We start from the raw sequence: 19495 nt of genomic DNA, 5'->3' as shown, positions 1-19495 counted from the left end.
CCTTCGTCTCCTCCACGTCTTCAGGTTTCTCCGGTGTGCCCTGTTGAAAAGGTCACGTGCATCCTTCCGTCTCATTCGTTCTATTCTTGCTGCCAGGCATTGGCTCAATGGCCAAGGTCATCCTGGCCATGGAGACCGGCACCATCGCTGGCAACCTGCACTTCAATGAAGCCAACCCCAACATCCCGTCTCTGCACGATGGCACCATTGAGGTGGTGGACAAGCCGTGCCCGTTGCCCGGCAACCTGATTGGCATGAACTCGTTCGGCTTCGGCGGCGCCAACGTGCATGCCATCCTGGAGGCGAACGCGGCGCCGCACGTGGACACCTTGCCACGCCAGAAGCCCGAGCTGCCGAGATTGGTCCTCATGGCTGGGAGGAACAAGGACTCGCTGGAGGTTAGTTTAGCTTTCAATATTTCTGAGTGCTTGATGTCTTTGCAAAAAGTTCTTATGCGAGTTTTCGAAATGTCCGAGTACGCTACAGTATATTTTAAAATTATTAGCATGCTATCAATAATGCAAAGCTTTAGCGCATTCAGCGTTTCGCCGCTCGCTTTGTCTTATCGGATTATAAATCTAAGCCATCGGTAAACATCATGTGGGAGCGATTTCAGCTGCACCCGCTACAAGTCCACCGTAGAATTGCTAGATTAAGGGGGGTTTTTCGTTTTTTTTTCGTTTTTTTTTTTTTTTTTTTTTTTTTTTACGTGCTACATAACAACAATATCGTTTTCCATCGTGAAACTAATCGTGGAACCCGCGGACACAGGGTCTTCGAGAACTAATTGCTGTCAAGTTGTACACCCATGCACGAATGAAGCTGTTGCAGCGCTTTATTTTTTCTCGTTTAGTCATTCATTGGAACTCTCTACCCAGTGCTACGGTAGAGTGTATTACTGAGGATGCTTTTTAACAATTTGTATACAAACACATTAACCCTCCCCTGCTTGGGCATCTCTATCTGCGTGCAGTATTCGTAAATAAATAAATCAATAAATTGCTTCAGACATTTTTGTCAAGACACCACATACTCCCAATCGTTTCTTCTTTGTCGGGGATTCCTGGCCGGCTGTTTTGGCGGTAGCCAATGATGCACCGTCATGGAAACACTACTCCATCGGTACTACACACAGTATAATACCGGGGTCCCGTTCTGGAAGCTGTCAAATGCCGCCATATTCTCATATTCGCGAGCTTGTAAGCGTTGATTGGCCCACTAGGCTGCCAAGGCCTCTCTGATTGGTCGAAAACGCCGACGTAACGGCAAGTGAAAGTCTCTAAGAAGCACCCCCGTTCTAACACAAGCAGTTGCCGTGGTTAATTCAATTACGTACCGTTACACCGGACACTGTAATTACGTTATGACAGACACATCCGTGCCTGTACGACAGTCAGTATAGAGCGATCATTGCAGATTTTGCATTGTCATTTTGATAGACTTCGCAGTGTCACCGTACTACCGCCTTTATGAACTTCAATTTGCAATTGTGAGAGACGTGGTACGCGCCTAGTGCAATTTTAATGACACCATCAAGCTTCGTTGTTTGCAATACGTGTGCCTTCATTTCATTTGCCTTCTTCCGTTTCGCCCCCCCCCCCCCTCTCTTTCTCGATCACGCAGCGTACGCTGAAGCGAGTCGAAGACGAGGGACCATACCCGGACTCGGCGTACGCCCTCCTAAACAAGGTCGGCCAACCCAGCTTACACCAGTTCCCGTACCGAGGCTTCGCCGTGGTACCCGTCGACGGTTCGGGCAAGGACGCCGTCAAGGTCACCGAGCAAGTGCCGTTCGAGAAGCGAACCCTGTGGTTCGTCTTCACCGGCATGGGCTGCCAGTGGAATGGCATGGCCCGCCAGATGATGCAGTTCGACGTGTTCGCCCGCTCCATCCACAAATCTCACGCGCTGCTCAAGCAGTTTGGCATCGACCTCATCGACCTGGTGACTAGCGACAACGCTGCCAACCAAACCATGGTGTCGCCGTTCGTCTCCGTCGCCGCCATTCAGGTGCGCCGACTTGTGGCCCACGACTTGCAATTCTTTCTTGCTCTATTTTTATTCCAAAAGCTTAGAATTCGATTAATTCTGATACATTAAAAGGGCCCTGAAACACTTTTTTAACTAATCACAGAGTGGCCTCATTATTAAACGGCATTGTCTCAGGAATCTCATGAAGCAAACATTTTTCGAATCCTTCAACTATACGTGGAGCTATAGCACCGATACTCGGCTTTCTCTGTTTGTTCGTCTCCGCTAGCGCGCTGAAGCTACACCCGGCTACACAGCGGAGAATCCAAGAGGGTAAAGCCTCGGCCAAAATTTGAGTTTCGCGGCTGCGAAAGAGCTCGTCGCGGCACCCTGTGGTGGTCGCGGTAGAATACGCTACGCAGCACGGTGCTGCCATCTGGAGGCCGTGCACAGCAGTCGCAACTATGCGCAGTGCAAAAATGAAATAATTTCTGTCTTTTTGAGATCGCAGCCATTTATATTTTAATGCGATAGCAATTTACACGGACACTCGAGGCGCATTTCTTCCGTCGCCATGAGGTTCCGTATACAGTACAAGGGCGATAGAATCGTCGCCGCGAACCGTATGCTGTATGTGCGAGTGAAAGCGGGCGAGGGTGAGCCGGCAATCACGGCTCAATCTCGCGCACGCAAGGGAGGGAAGCGGGAAGGAAGCGCACCGTCTTCCAGTCGTGCGCAATGCTCTGGAGCCCCCCCCCCCCACTCCAGAGCATTGCGCACGACTGGAAGACGGTGCGCGGGGGGGGGGGGGGGGGAGGATACAGCGCCCGCCCGCGCCGCTGTGTCTTGAAAGCCATCTGCGGCGGGCAGAGAGTCCGCCCTGCACTGTGTTTTTGCGGCTTAGTACGCGTTGACGTCAGCTGCAGCACGAAGGTCAATTGGCTGGCTGCTGCTGCCGTGCTGACTCACTCCACCGTTTTGACAGCGAGTGTCCGCGGCCATCGAGTGAGATGCGTTCATGCTTGCTTATGCAGGCGTGACACCATGCTTGTTAATTTAGTAAGTATGCCTATGCTTCCAAGTTTATTCGGCCGATAAAACTACAATCCTTACTTCGTATAGCTGACCACTAATTTGCTATCGCAATCGATGCTTCGCCTCTAGGGCGAAACTGCGACTTTTACAGCGAAGCTGTATATGGCTAGGCGAAACCAAAATTCGTCCCTCTTTGTGCGCAGAAATGTGGGCCGATCCTGGTGATAGTGCAGATAGGGTCCAAGCGCAATGGTACATACCCCTGTGGACTCCAGGTGGTGCGCTCCGGGACCTGTAACGCGTCCTTGAAATACCCTTGTCACACGTAAAACCGAAAGAGAGGCGCGCCATTGGTTGCGCCGTCAGTGACGTCGTTCTCTCCGTCGCAGCCAAGCGCGCGTGCAGCATTTGCTCTCCGACTTCAACATGGGTAGGCCACGCATCGCGCGAACTCCCGACTAGCAGGCAGCTTACGAAGAACAGCGCCGACAGAAGCACCCTGACAGAGCTCGTGTTCGCCGTGCCGATGCTGTAGTCCGGGCAAAAGAATAGTCCCGGGCGGCCGAGCGCAAGCGGAAACTGCGTGCCGAGGATCCGCCACCCTACCAAGCCGTCGTTTAATGAACCGTCGGGATTAACCCAGTGATAAACACCGGGGCCGAACGTTTCCGCTTCGCTGGTTAACCATCTTTACGGAGTGCTTCGGCGGTGACTTTTGATTTTTGTAACTCTAAACGAGCGATTATGTATTAGTGAGAATGCTTTCGCAATCACGAAATCAATAACTAGCGTTGGTAGGTCTAGCTGCTTTCGATGACGCTGCACGATGACATTGCGGAAGCAAGAGCAAGCGATTTCTCACCGTTTTACAACATGAGAGTTTAATTTCCCTCCTGCATGCAGTTTAGTAATATTTGGCTAACATGTTCACACCAGCCGACACGTCAAATCAGCCACGTTTTCTCACCATGTTCAAAAAGAGTTCAGAACCCCTTTAACTAGCGGACATGGACGAGCTCGAACTCCTTCGTGTGCAACCTCCTCGATTTTGTACATGCCGCTGGCTTAGCCACCCTAGCTGTTTTAATCCCACCTTCCCTTCCTCGTGGCCTGCGGACCATTTCTATTAGAAATTGTGATGTCCTCTACCGCTGGCAGGTGGCGCTCGTTGACATGCTACGCGCTATCGGCGTCCATCCTGATGGCATCCTGGGTCACTCCGTGGGCGAGACCGGCTGCGCATACGCCGACGGAGGCTTCACCGCAGAGCAGACCGTGTTGTGCGCTTACTGGCGAGGCCGCTGCGTCGAGCTGAAAAATCCGCCAAAGGGGGCCATGGCTGCAGTCGGTAAGTCTTACGAACGTCGGTGAAATGCTTCATTTTTATTGCAATAGTTCCAACACTCCAAGCGCATTTCTGCCATCACCGTTGTCGCCGCCGTCGCCGTGATGTTCCGTATAAAGTCCAAACACGATAACATCTTCGCCGTGCGCCGTACGCTGTATGTGCGAGAGAAAGCTTCCGAGGTGCATTGATTTAGGTGCATGTAAAAGAACCCCAGGTGGTCAAAATTCATCTGGAGCCATCGGCTACGGCGTGTCTCATTGTCCATTTGTTGTTCTGGGACGTTGAGCCCCACGAGTCAATCACATATGGCGCGTTAATTTTTTTTAGTCTCATCCCATTCAGCGAAAAAGACTCCAGAAAAAAACCTCCAGGGAAGCGCGTTTCTTGGAGACATTTGCGACCCGGAAAACAATTGCAAACAGACATCATACAGTGGCAGCATACAGGCATAGTGTCACTACACGGTGACAAAACAAAAACTGTGCCACCATCAACGACACAGGATCAGTGGCAAGCATTGCCGCAAGAAACACACTAGACTAAATTGCGTGAGAGAAAAATATGGAAATCAATAAATGTCTAAACAAACTAGATATTGGAGAACAATATTACTCAATACATTTAATGTAGCATAGCCTAAACGAACCGGCAGGAACGGTATAAAATTGTGGGCGACGTTCGCAATGTAAATTGAAGGCTCTTTTCTGTCGTTGTTGGTCATGACATGAAAAATACAGCATTTGTTCTTTTCAGCTGCAGGAATAACTTATTAGTTACATGTCCCTTTGGAAAAAGCGTTCACATGTATGGCGACGCTAGGCACAGAAAATCTCAGGAAATATAATATTTAAATTTCAATAATGGCGTGAGTAGGAAGAAAGATATATTCGAGAAAGAAAAAGGATATGTTTCTGAACTTTGTAAATGACTCCAGCTGTTCGTCTTATTGCTTTTTCTGGCAAACCAAAGAACATAATGACGTTAGTTTTAGACGTGGTTGTTCATACCAGGTGACACTAATGGAAATATGATTGGCATATAGTGAGGTAATTAAGTTTTTGTTTGCGTAGTAATTCATTGCGATATTTAAAAGAAAAGGACCAGGCTTGACACCTCTGACGCAGTGTATTGATATGGTTCGTAGATCTCATTCACTCACAACTCCATAAGATTTAAAGCGATTTACAACTTCTATAACACCATTATTTAGGTGCAACACTTGATATGAGGTGATCCAAAGTAGAAAAATTAACACGCTAATCTTCCCATTTGTATTTAATAGTAAACCATTTGCTACCGCTCCAGTATCAATAATGCCGCTCAAGTATCAAGCGTCTGGAGAACGGTACTACTTCTATTTACCAGCTCATATTCTAAGAAGCCCATGTTGTCACCACCATATGATATATTGTATTTCGTTAGATATACTCACAAGTAGTATTGGGGGTTTTTCGCAATGTCGGCTTCAAATGCAGTCCATGACTAAGTTAAGAAACATTATGCAAGCTATAGACAGTCTTCTGGCTACACTGTAGTCGCATCTACCTCTGCCCGCGAAGGTGACTGTGCTGTTCTGCGAAGTCATCGTGTTCACCACGATGGGAACTCATCATCGTGTTCACCATACCAGCATCATCCTTCCTCTTCACATCCTATCTCTCTTATTCCCCCAACCCCCTTCCCCAGCGTGGAGTAGCAGGCTAGAGGCACTTCACTCAGACCGACCTCTCCACCTTTCTGCTATTAAAACGTCTCTCTCTCTCTATGACAACGAAGTTTTCAAATGAAACAGGGAGGGCCATGACATTTGTTCGCGATATGCTGAAAGTTACGGTCTATTGCGAAGTTATTTTTTGCAAGAGGAGACATTTCCTAGTCCCGCCTTGGTGGCGGAGTTGTTTTGGGGTCAGCTGCCCTCGTCAGCTGTCCAAGAATGCCAGCAGAATAGGAGGTTCAAAGAAAAACAAAAAACAAAAACAAAGAAAAATTGGATAATGGGGACAAGGAAGAAGTAAAGGAAAGGAAAAACTGAATATGAGGCACAGACAGCGCTGCTTATGAGGCATCGACGCGGGGAACGGCACCGCCTCACCAATCAATCGTGCGATCCGTGTAAGAATGGTCCGATTCCTTTTAATCTTAAGGATATGAGGGTACGTGGCCGTGCCCAGGCATCCGTCCGGAGCGCCACCGTTAACTTGTTAACTTGTAACCCTACTACTCTGCTAAAACGTGTTTTGTTTTAGAGCGAAAGCTCTACTACGCCATGTCTCCCAAGGTCATTCATCACGTCGTAATGACCTTGAGCCGCCGGAGCGCGAGCCACCGGAGCGCAAGTGTGGCAGGTGTGACGTCACGCCACGTGATCTGCTGCGCAGAGGCGTCACACCTACGCTCGCTCGCAGCCTTGCCGCTGCGGTGCCACGTGACTAGGCGAGGGTTTAACGGCTGCTTCGCCGGCGCTCGGTCGCTCAGTCTCGCCATGGATGGCGCGCCGGCTGGGCCATCAGTGCGTGCGCTTCAGCGCAAGCGACAGGCTCAATACAATCATCCAGCAAAGGCAAACTTGGCTGCTGAAACACCGGAGCAAAGGGAGGCCATATTAGCACGTTATAGAGAAGCTTACCAAGCACAGAAGCGTGCATTAATGAAACACTGAACATAGTATTTGCAAAACCAAGTCAAACAGACCTTTCGCTCGTGATAACTAGGTTTACAAGATTCAAACCTCATCACCCACTCTTTTCTGTAATGTCTCGGCCCTGTTATGACAATGATAACCGGGTGTGATTCGCGAGTTCGCTGTACGATAGACAGCGGCAGCTGCAGCCGCAAACGCTTTTGCAGATGCGCGCGCTTGAGACTCAGTTGTCAACTGCACTGCGCGCGAGCAATGGTCGTATCTCCTCTCTAGCGCTTCTCTGTAAGGCGCTATCGAGGTTCCCTCACACTAAAATGCAGCTACAGGTGTCATGCATTAATTTTCTCCCTAATGCCCTGTTCTTATCACCAAAAATTACTCCTACTATTGACCCGCCGCGGTTGCTCAGTGGCTATGGTGTTGGGCTGCTGAGCACGAGGTCGCGGGATCGAATCCCGGCCACGGCGGCCGCATTTCGATGGGGGCGAAATGCGAAAACACCCGTGTACTTAGATTTAGGTGCACGTTAAAGAACCCCAGGTGGTCCAAATTTCCGGAGTCCCCCACTACGGCGTGCCTCATAATCAGAACTGGTTTTGGCACGTAAAACCCCACAATTTAATTTTACTCCTACTATTGCCACGGCCAGGAGTGCTACTGCTGCCATTACTACTGCTGCTACTTCTATTACTGCTAAAACTCTCACTACAACTGCTGCTACTCTACAACTCCTACTGATGCTACTACAACTACTGATACTACTGCTACTGCTACGATTAAAATTATTAGTAATGCAATTACTACAACTACGGCGATTTCAGCTACTGCTTCTACTACTACTACAACTACTACTACTACTACAACTACTACTACTACTACTCTACTGCAGGCCTGACGTGGGAGGAAGCAAAGAAGCGCTGCCGTGACGGCGTCATCCCTGCATGCCACAACGCCGAGGACTCGGTGACCGTGTCCGGACCAGCCGAGGCCGTGGCCAAGATGGTCGCAGAACTCAAGGCCGAGAACGTGTTCGCCCGCGAGGTTAATAGCATGGACGTGGCCTTCCACAGCCCTGAGATGCGGAGCATAGGGCCCTCGCTCCGGCAGGCCCTGGAAAAGGTACGTTGTCTATGCCGCCTGACTGTGCTGTTCTCGTTAACACCCCTGAGAGCATTCTCGTGAACCTTCTGTAGACTTTCTGGCGAACCTCGCGGTCTTTCCGTTTAGTCGTCATCATCTTCACCGCCATCAGCCTATCTTGTGTTCACTGCAGGAAGAAAGCATCGACCAGTGACATCCAGCTACTGCTGTCTTGCACCAACTGAAACCAGCCTATGCCTTGCAAATTTCCAAATTTCATCATACCACCCAATTCTTAGACGATTCTCGACTGCACTTCCCTTTGGCTTTTCTTTTGTGTGTAGCCTTCTTCGAAGAGTTTCTTGCCGGCTTGTCTCCTCCGTCGTTCAGGTGGTGCCCCAGTCTAAGCCCCGCAGCGAACGCTGGGTCAGCTCCTCGGTACCCGAGAGCCGCTGGGACGAGCCCTTGGCCAAGAGCTGCTCGGCCGAGTACCACGTGAACAACCTGCTCTCGCCCGTACTCTTCAGCGAGGCCCTCCAGCACGTGCCCAGCAACGCCATCGTGGTCGAGATCGCGCCACACTGTCTGCTGCAGGTGAGCTAGGCATTGAATTTGCTCGCTTCACGGTTCGGTCAATATAGGCGCGCGCGATCGACCGTACTTGTAATGCGTGGGCATTAGGAGTGTCCAAGAGGGAAAAAGTGTATGCGTGTGAAATGTGGGAAGCAATTCCCGTTGTAGAGGTATACGTAGTGCAACTGACAGTGGTCTGCTCCGGATTATCGGCAGTTGCATTTCGCTCGTCGAAGAAGCACGACGTGTGCCGAGTCAGCTCCTGAACAACGTTTTGCAATGTGGCGAACGCAGTTTAAACCACGGATCCTGGACCTCGAATAGGTGCGACGTAGTGCCAACGCATTTCTCTCGCATTTACAGCTAAATCACCGTTGCATATTTTTCAACGCGATCTGGCACCCAGCCTGTAGACGTCCTGTGCACACGTTGTAGATGACGTCATGGCACATATATTTTTTTTCTTTTTGGCCGGCGCCTTCCTTTCAACGCTCCTTTCTTACCTAGGTGACATCATCGCGACCACTCCCCAATCGCGCACTACGTTCTCTCAGCGACAGGAAATGCGCTTCCTCGTATAGTGTCCTACTCACCTGCTCCATACATCCCGTTACCCTCTCCGTCTACAGAGCGAGAAACGCCAACCATCTGATGTAGGTGAAGCAGCTAAACAATGCTACAGCTCTAAAAACAAATTCAAGTACGTGTGTACTATGAACCGCGATACCCGGATGAAACGATGCACGCTCATAACGAAGGAATTTGCCGGATTCAAAAATGCATGCGAGCGCGATGGCGCAGTGCTGATGGCAGTTGTGATGATCAGTTTCGCTGATGGCAAGAACTGCCAACCGGTCGGTCGTCGTGGTGTACTTCCCTATATAAATGGCTCACAGGGCCACTCTAAAACCCTCCATTTTCATTTTTTGATTGTGTAATACCGGAACGTAAGCAGAGACAAGAACACAACCACTTGTCATTTAGGGTCGTCATCTGTGAAAAAAACCAGTAGCAGCAAAAGAGCGAGCTTCTGCAGATTCCGCCTCATTTCATAGACCACGACGACCCTAAAAGAGTGGTGCTGGCTTTCTGTTGTTTCGTTTTATGTTACGCTATGGCACTCTAGTTACTATGGCGACGAAGGGGTACAAAGGGGTGCCAAGGTTCTTCCTAACTTGGTTAGTTTAATGAGCGCAAAAATGAAGCACGTAGGTAGGTTTACAAACACGTCTTTGTCTTGTCTACATCTTTAAAGCCATTCCTTCGTTTCGCACTCATTGCACTTCTCTATGAAAAGCAATGGAAACTACGTTCTGTTCGCTCACCGAAGCAAGCTGTTGAATCCAGCGCTTATGCCTGTGTTGTTGTCTTAGTCGTTCGCCTGTTTTTCGGCGCCAGATGATCCCAACATGGATGAACACTAACTAGTCCACACCTTCACGTTACCTCAATTTTTTCCCCGAAGGCCATCCTCCGCCGTGCCCTGGGCTCTGGCGCCAGCTGCCTTGGCTTGATGAAGCGCAACGAGGACAACCTCACATTCTTCCTCAGCTCACTGGGCAAGCTACACACGCTGGGAGTCCAGCTGGACTTGGCTCCACTGTACCCGCCGGTGCCGTGGCCGCTGCCACGTGGCACTCCCAACATCGGGCACCTGGTCAGCTGGGACCACTCGCAACAGTGGAACGTCATCGGGTGGAACGACTTCCCGACGTTGGCGCAGGTGAGGCGCACCACCTGTTTTCGAGGATAGATGCGTGGTTCATGAAAAATATTACTCCATCTCCCGCTAAAGTGAACCATCTGTGGATGCGAAGCAGCGGGGAGATGGTTAGCTTGAGTGGGGGGTGTTTTCGCGGCAGCGGCCCGAACGCTCATCGCGGCGCTGCACAGGAGAGAGAATGAGGCGCGCGCGCTCCGTCATTTTCAAAGCGCTGAACTACCGTGGCGCCCCCAGTGGTGTATGCAGCTGTCGCACAACCTGTCGTGCGCGCCGCTCCGGATTCCTAGAGGATAGAAAGGGGGAGCGTAGGAGAGAGAGAGAGGGAGGGGACGCGCATGCGCTGTGGGGGTGTGGCACGCGGGCGCTGCACTGTAGAGGATTCCTAGAGGAGAGAAAGGGGGGAGCATAGAAGAGGAGAGAGGGGCGAGGGGACGCGCATGCGCTGTGGGGGTGTGGCACGCGGGCGCCACTCCGTACAGGATTCCTAGACGAGAGAAAGGGGGAGCGTAGGAGAGGAGAGAGAGGGGGAGGGGACGCGCATGCGCTGTGGGGGTATAGGACGCGGGAGGGACGACAGAGCCGCCGGCAAAAAATGCTTCGCATTTCAAAAACACTCGGCAGAGACACTAAAGACTGCTTGCGTATGGGAATGCGAAAGCATTATACCGTTTGTAGAACTCGGAACGTCGTGAGTGCGTGATGAACGCCAGATGGCTGCGACGAGACGTGTGCAATGACGAACGCACTAGGTACACCTTTCGTAAGCCAGAACCATGGAGCCGCCGTGGCGTCGGAGAAGCGGGGTCGTCTCGCACCCCGGAGACGCGGGTTCGATTCCCACATAGACCGAGGTGTACGAAATTTTCCTTTCGAAGCAATTAATTTACGGTACTTACAGGAACCCCCCTGTGAAATTACACATCCATCCGAGCATTCTTCGAGGTGTTCTTACTCTTTGCGTCTTAGGCCATTTTTTCGCCCGGGCTGTCGGCGACTCCTGTCGTCATCGTCGCGTAGTCACGGTAAGCAAGCCGCTCGTGCTCACGCTCGGCACGCGCTCGTTCCACTGCTCCCGCGTTCGCCGTCGTCGTCGGCTTCCACAGCTGGCTGCGTTGCCACTCATTATTCCAGCGTAGAATTTCACTTCTGTCGTCGTAATGGTGAGGTCGCGTTTACGGGATTATGAAGCATTGCTTAAGGCAGTATGAGCCTATTAGCGGTGCATCACTGCATGCTACGCACCTCCCCAGGTTTCACGTTAGTGGAGCTGCATTTCGCTCAATGGGTTATTTGACACTTACGCATAAAAGTTTTGTTTTTGGTACCATCTTTCGTTCCCGTCGACTATGGCGGATTTTCGCGTAATGGGGCGTGTAATACTTTCGCAATAAAAGCTGAATGTGCGGCGATACACTATAGTCACCACTGCCACATCGTTCTGCCGGAGCATTCGCCGCGCCATCACTTCGTCCGGCGAGGCACTACTTCCACGCATGCGCACCGCACTGACCTGGATAACAGTGGTAGATAAAGAACATTATTACCATGGCCCCTTCACGTCGTAGCATGCCCGTATAAGCGGGCTGCGTTGTCCCCCTTATTCGTTGTTTGCCATACGGACCACCGGATCTACGATAACCTGCGCCCACTTTGCTAATTGAATTGCAAAAAACTACCTCCACTGTATTTCCACGCACTGTTTGGGTTCGGCAGCACTGCCGATGCTCAAATCCTACTGAATGCGCTCGAGTGTTGAGAGCTTGTTGACCCTAGCGCACTACGACTGTAAACCGATATCCCTGAACAAGCGTGACGATGCATCAGGCACATCCACATAGAAGTGTTCCACTTAATATTTCACGTGCGCATGAAAACCTGACCGGATCTGACCGGATTCGGTGATTGTTGCCATTGCTTCGAGACGATAGACCATTAGTCATAAGGCGAAAGGCAGAACGAGAAGAAAACTGCATTTCTTAAGAAGTGGTTGTGTTTTTACAGGGCTTTATTGCAGAGTTCGACTGACGAATTTGATCGAGCCGACTCAACGAGGTCCTTCCAGGCACCACTAATCTTGCAGCTTGATTATATATATATATATATATATATATATATATATAGAGTTCAAAAAATAGAAGCACGTAGGAAAAACATAACAGGACTTTACTGACGTTGCGACCGGGGTCCGGCCTTCATAAGGAGTGACGATTCATATATATATATATATATATATATATATATATATATCCAAAATACCACAGACCATGATACAAGACAAGCATAGGAGAGATTATTTACAGTTTTATTTGAGCGAGCACACTGCCAAGGTTAGTTTAAGATACGTCGATAAAACCCCATACGTGGACAGGAAAACGGCGCCGCCGTAGCTCAGTTTGTAAGAGCCTCACACGCATAATGCTCAGGCTTGGTTTCGAGTTACACGGGCATCGGTCCAGTTGTTTTTTCAAGCGAAGCTATAATGCACAGATTTTGGTGGCGTCCGTGTAGGAAAAAAACTATCATCATCAGCACTGGCTCGAGCGTCCTCTTCTTCCGCAGCTGGCTCGTTGGCGCCCGTCGGTTTGCGCTCGTGCCACTGCTCCCGCGTTCGTCGTCGTCGTCTGCTTCCACAGCTGGCTGCGTTGCCGCTCATCATTCCAGCGTATAATTTCACTTCTTTTCTGTCGTCGTAGTGGGGAGGCCGCGTTTACGGGGGTATACGCCATTCATTGTCTTATCGTAACGGACAGATTTAATTTTGAAACAATTTAATTTCAAATAATCGCAAGCGCCAATGGCAGGCGAATGCTTCTAACCATTCCGCCGAGAAAACTCGAGACTTAGAACGCAAACGACAATGGTGGACGGCGGGCATACCGTCAGGTTACGTCGTTCTCTACGTCGCAACCGTCGCGTCACGGTTAGTTTAGGTGCACCCAGGACAAGCTTCGCTTACCCCCCTTTTCCGGTAAGGAAAGGGCTGGTTAGTATTTTCATCTCCTTTCATTTCCATTTATTTATAAATTCTTCACTTCAATCAAAGCTACAAATAATTTCCTAGATGCTTGCCATGGTGTCATTGTCTGTAGGCTTTATGATTGTCACAAATAAATGGGACCCCTCTGTCGCCGTGAGGTTCCGTACAAATTCCAAGGGCGATAAAATTGTCGCCACGCGCCGTATGCTGTATGTGTGAGTGAAAGCGCGCGAGGGGCGCGCGCTTTCACGGAGAACAAACGCTTGGCGGAGAGCAAACGCGACTTCTTCCGTCGCGCGAAAGACCATGGGGGATGGAAGAGAGGGAGGAAGGGGCGATGTTGTGCTGCGGCACCAATGCGTATCTTGCGACCGGGCGCAAAGGAAACTGAAGACTCAATCTCGCGCGCGAAAGGAGGCAAGCGGGCAGGCGGCGCGGGAGGGAGGGGGTGCGGCTTCTACTTTGCCAGCAACTGCGTACTTGTACTTAGCACGGCTGCGGGCGCTTGCGCGCATCGTATCTTGAAAGCAGTCTGCACACGGCTCCTACCTTTGTATGCGCTGTGCTTTCGCCGCTCAGTTTCAGTTGAAGTGATAGACTGCACGAACCTTCGCTCGCTGCTGCAGCGCGCTTCCTCGCGCCAGCGTTTTGACAGTGGTTGTCTGTGGTCATCGGGTGTGATCTATTCATGTTTGCTTGTGCGTGCTCATACCATGGTTGTTAACTCAGTTAGTAAGCGAATCTGTCCAAGTTTATACAGCCGATGAAACTACTATCCTTACTCCGTATAGCTATCTAATTTGCTATCGCAATGATGCTTCGCCTTTCGGCGAAACTCACGTGTGCCTAAATTTATGCGTTTTCTTAAAGCCAACACGCAAATCTGTCCATCCTGATCGGGACATCCAACTCGTCTTGAAACACACGATATATCGGAAGTTCAAGGTGCACATCCACCGAATCAACTTACGATTGCCGTAGATGGGCAGCTTATCGTCTCCAATGGGCGCTCCCGCTGCAGGTTCCCGAGGAAGCCGTCGAGGTCAACCTCGAGGACAACGAAGGCGACGCCTTCCTCGCCGGCCACCAGCTGGACGGCCGAGTTCTCTTTCCCGCAACTGGCTACATGGTGCTGGCCTGGAAGTCCCTGACCAAGCGCTGCGGGAAATCGTTCCACCAGGTGCCCGTGGTTTTCGAGGACGTCACCCTGCACAGGGCCACCATCCTACCAAAGAGTGGTATGTGAGTTGCAAATGGGTCGATGACAGTTGATATGGGCTTGCTGGTAGGTCATCTTCACATTTGTTGTAGCGTGGACATGACGCAGAAATAGAAAGCACATCAGACAACACACAGTGTTGTGTCTTATCTCATGTGCTTTTGCGCTGTCTCATGCACCTTCTGTATATCTGTTGTGCTTGCCCTACAACAAATCAGTCGCAAATAGGTTTTGCTGAAACAGCATGGTCGATGTCGTGCAAACCTAAGCATGTCCGAATGCGCGAGAACTTAAAGAAGAAAGTTGATTCAGCCAGTAAAGGTAGGTGTCAGTGCCCGTGTTAAGCTAGTTATACTGCTTTCTAGTTCAACGGCAGCGATATCAAGCGAAGAATTTATCATGCGGTGACGTTGTAGTACAGTATCCCCCCCCCCCCCCGTATTCGGGAAGGAACTGGGGTGGAAGCCAGGTGCTTCCAGAAGCCCGTTGTCGTTCCACCGTCGTCATTTCCTCGTCGTGCATTCAATGTCATATCATCGTCGTGATGTCGTCGGGGTCGTTCTGTCGTCGTCATTTTAACTTTGACGTCTGACTGTCGTCATGTAGTCGTCGTCATACCATTGTCATGTCATCGCGATGCTGTCGTTTTGTCATCGTCATCCTTTCGGTAACTTCATCACCATTGTCGTCATTCCATCGTCGTCATACCGCCTTCTTCAATCCACTGACGTCATTCTTTCTTTGTCAGTCTATCCAAATTACGCTGTCGTCATTCAATCGTTATATTGCCACCCTTGTCATGCCATCATCCCCCTTTCGTGGCCGTCACACAGTCGATATCACGCATCCATTCCGATACCATCGTCGCCGTGCAGTCATCGTGAGGTGATCGTCGTCACTGTAGCTTCGTCATCCAGTTGTCCTATACTGTCGTCGTCACGCGATCGCCGTCATATACTCGGGTCGTCATCCAATTGTCCTCATGTTGGCGTCGTCACGTGGCTGTCGTCATACCATGGTCATCGTTTAAAGAATGGTCGTCTCATTGTATTATGCCGTTGTCATTACACCACCATTGTCGTTCCATTGACGTAATTCCTTCTTCGCCATTTCATAATCGTCGGAGCATCGAAGTCATACAGTCGTCGTCATGCCGCCACGTTCATGGGCGACATTAGCAAGCTAGTGACGTAGTAACATGGGAGGGTACCCGATCAGGTCACATATAGCCAAAGCAACGGAAGTGTCAGAATGCGACGCACAGATGTTAAATAAACTTCACTTCAAAAATATGGTATGTCGCTACATTCTTCGAATCCTAATCGCATTGCCATCGACAGCCAACGTAAGATGAGTTCTACCACAGTTTTTAAAGGCGAAGCATTTCTCGGCGAACATTTTCTACTTTGACAGTATCTGTCTGTCTGTCTGTCTGTCTATCTATCTATCTATCTATCTATCTATCTATCTATCTAGCCGCCTACGTCTTGGTGTTCTCATGGTCGTTTCGTTAAATTGGTAGGTACCAAAATTGGCATACTATGACAAGAGTATATGACGAACATAAATGACACATCATGACATCAATGTGATGACATACGTGTCATGTAGATCATGAAACGCCTACGTCTTGGTGCTCTCATGGTCGTTTCGTTAACTTGGTAGGTACCAAAATTGGCATAGCATGACAGGAGTGTATCACGAACATAAGTGATAGGTCATGACATAAATGTCATGACATGGGTGTCATGTAGGTCATGACAATGACCCAGCGAGAAAGATTAACACTCAAAAGCCACTGAAATGGGTTCTGACGGGGGTACTAAGTGAAGGAAACACTAAAGGATGATGGTAGAAGTCCCAGTCATGACCATGACGGAGCAAAAATGACAATGACTCAGCGAAAAAAGATTAACACTCAAATGCCACTGAAATGGGTTCCGACGTCGGTACTAAGTGAAGAAATCACTAAAGGATGATGGTAGAAGTCATACTCATGAGCATGACGGAGCAAAAATGACGGTGACTCAGCGAAAGAAAGATTAACACTCAAAAACCACAGAAATGGGTTCTGACGTGGGCACTAAGTGAAGGAAACACTAAAGGATGATGGTAGAAGTCATACTCTTGAGCATGACTCAGCAAAAATGACAAAGACTCAGCGAAAAAATATTAATATTCAAAAACCACATAAATGGGTTCTGACGTGGGCACTAAGTGAAGGAAACACTAAAGGATGATGGTAAAAGACATAGACATGACCGCGACACAGCGAAAATGAGAATGACTCAGCGAAAAAACATTAACACTCAAAAACCAATGGAATGGTTTCGGATGTTGTACTAAGTGAAGGAAAAGGCTAAAGGTTGATGGTCATAGTCATGAGCATGGCTAAGAATTTCGCCTTAGGTTCTCTTTGGTGTAGCTAAAGGGACTCCTCAGGACTCATGACATCTATGTCATGACATGCATGTCATGTAGGTCACGAAAGAGCCGCCTACGTCTTGGTGCTCTCATGGTCATATGGTTAACTTGGTAGGCCCCCCGCACACTGCTTCGCATAACATCGATTCCCACAGGGCGTGGGATCTTCCGGCATTTTTTTTTTGTTTATTTGACCAAGCCTCCGGTCTCGTGATCGGTAATTAACCCCATAAAACCTAACGTATTTTTGTTTTTTCATAGGCTGAGTTTTATACCTCCGCGAATTCTTGTTTCAGCATTGGAACGTCAACGTAACACGCACAGCATCGTTTTGGTAATCAGGAGGGAGTTATCAGTGGCACGTAGCTCAGCAAACCTATTATTAATTAGTCACCATACAAATTCATTTTACTCCACTGTCATTTGATTGCTTTTATTATAGGCATGTAATATGGCCAAATATTAATATGGCCTCTTCATGGCCAAATATAAATGTGAACAAGTGTATTTTTTTTACAGCGAAGCTGTTAAGGGCTAGGTTCCAGGAGATTGCGTCCGTGTACACCGGAAGTAGGCAACAACCTTGAGGCGCCTCGTTTTGTGGCGTCTCGTTCACTTGGTATACGCCAAAATTGGCTTGGACGGGTACGAATGTATGACTAACATTACTGTTAGGTCATGACATAAATAACAACACATGCTCGTCAGTTACGTCACGATTAAAGATAATAAAATCACGTGCGGTGCATACCCGCATTGGATATGCGGGTACGAAGAAAGAAAGAAAGAAAGAAAGAAAGAAAGAAAGAAAGAAAGAAAGAAAGAAAGAAAGAAAGAAAGAAAGAAAGAAAGAAAGAAAGAAAGAAAGAAAGAAAGAAAGAAAGAAAGAAAGAATGTCTGCTTCGCGGGCGGACCTGGCGCAGTAAACGCACTACTTGGCTATCACGCCAGGCGAAAACAAGAGTGAAAGGGCCGGTGTCCTTGCTCTTTGACGAACATGCCGAAGACGCTTAATATAGTCAATAATGATAATATATAAATTCACTATATCAACATTCACTACAGCAGACCCATCATAATCACAGCTTCGCTGGTTTCCATCTTCACAGTAGTGGAAGGGCTCTGAATTTTTTTCTTATGTGGAATGATGTTCAGGTTTTTCGGGGTTAAGGGACCTCAACCTTGGATAGGTTCCTGCTACGCGGCAGAGGGTGCTAAGAATCTCTGGGTCAAGGCAGGCCGCCAATGGAAACTGAACCTGGCAACGTTCAACACGCGCACCCTCTCGAGTGAGGCTAGCTTAGCAGGACTATTTGAAGAATTATCAGGCATTTCCTGGGATATTATTGGCCTTAGTGAGGTTAGAAGAACTGGTGAGGCTTACACAGTACTGACTAACGGCCACGTCCTCTGCTACAGAGGTCTTCCAGATAAGAAAGAATCCGGGGTAGGATTTCTAGTGCATAACAACGTAGCGGGCAACATTGATGAATTCTACAGCATTAATGAAAGGGTAGCAGTCGTCGTAATAAAGCTGAATAGGAGGTACAAAATGAAGGTAGTACAAGCCTATGCACCAACCTCTAGTCACGATGATGAAGAAATTGAACAGTTTTATGAAGATGTTGAACTAGCAATGAGAAAGGTGCAAACTCAGTATACTTTAGTCATGGGCGACTTCAATGCAAAAGTGGGGAAAAAGCAGGTTGGTGAGCAAGCCATTGGCAACTACGGCATCGATTCTAGGAATGCAAGAGGAGAGATGTTAGTAGAATTCGCGGAAAGGAATAGGCTCCGAATAATGAATACCTTCTTCAGGAAGCGCAGCAACAGGAAGTGGACCTGGAAAAGCCCTAATGGAGAAACAAGGAATGAAATAGATTTCATACTCTCTGCCGATCCAAGCATAGAGCAGGATGTAGAAGTGTTAGGTAAGGTTAAGTGCAGTGACCATAGGTTAGTGAGGTCTAGGATTTCTCTCAATTTGAAGAGAGAGAGAGTGAAATTAGTCAAGAGGAAACAGGCCAACCTAGAGGCAGTGAGGGTAAAAGCAGACCAATTCAGGCTGGTGCTCGCAAACAAATATGCAGCTTTAGAACAGGAAGATGAAGATAACATAGAGATAATGAACGAAACCGTAACTAGGCTGATCTCAGAAGCAGCAATTGAAGTGGGAGGTAAGGCACCAAAGAAACCTGTAGGGAAGCTCTCCCAAGAAACAAAGGACCTAATAAAGAAACGACAAAACATGAAAGTGTCCAACTCAAGAGATCAGATAGAATTCGCTGAACTGTCAAAACTGATCAACAAGAAGAAAGTAAGGGATATTCGAAATTATAACGTGGGAAAAATTGAGGAAGCCGTAAAATATGGACGCAGCATGAAATCAGTAAGAAGAAAACTAGGCATAGGACAAGGCAAGATGTATGCACTGAAAGATAAGCATGGTAATATCATCAGCAATTTCGATGACATAGTAAAAGCAGCAGAACAGTTCTACACTG

The 19495-nt window shown here is 48.8% G+C and overlaps 1 protein-coding gene across 1 annotated transcript in view; it reads left to right on the top strand.

The window, feature by feature from the left end:
- The first annotated feature begins 124 nt into the window (after nt 1-124).
- The window catches only part of LOC119454112 (fatty acid synthase-like), a 44552-nt gene continuing 25181 nt past the window's right edge, over nt 125-19495 (top strand). The window contains 7 exon segments of the mRNA XM_037716118.2: nt 125-398; nt 1624-2010; nt 4165-4354; nt 7885-8114; nt 8466-8669; nt 10114-10371; nt 14370-14586. Of these exon segments, the coding sequence (XP_037572046.2) occupies nt 129-398; nt 1624-2010; nt 4165-4354; nt 7885-8114; nt 8466-8669; nt 10114-10371; nt 14370-14586 (1756 nt within the window). The 5' untranslated portion in view covers nt 125-128.

Source organism: Dermacentor silvarum, chromosome 5 (genome assembly GCF_013339745.2).
Source record: "Dermacentor silvarum isolate Dsil-2018 chromosome 5, BIME_Dsil_1.4, whole genome shotgun sequence".
NCBI lineage: Eukaryota > Metazoa > Arthropoda > Arachnida > Ixodida > Ixodidae > Dermacentor > Dermacentor silvarum.
Note: the sequence above shows the minus strand (reverse complement) of the source record. Positions and strands in the feature narration are given on the sequence as shown.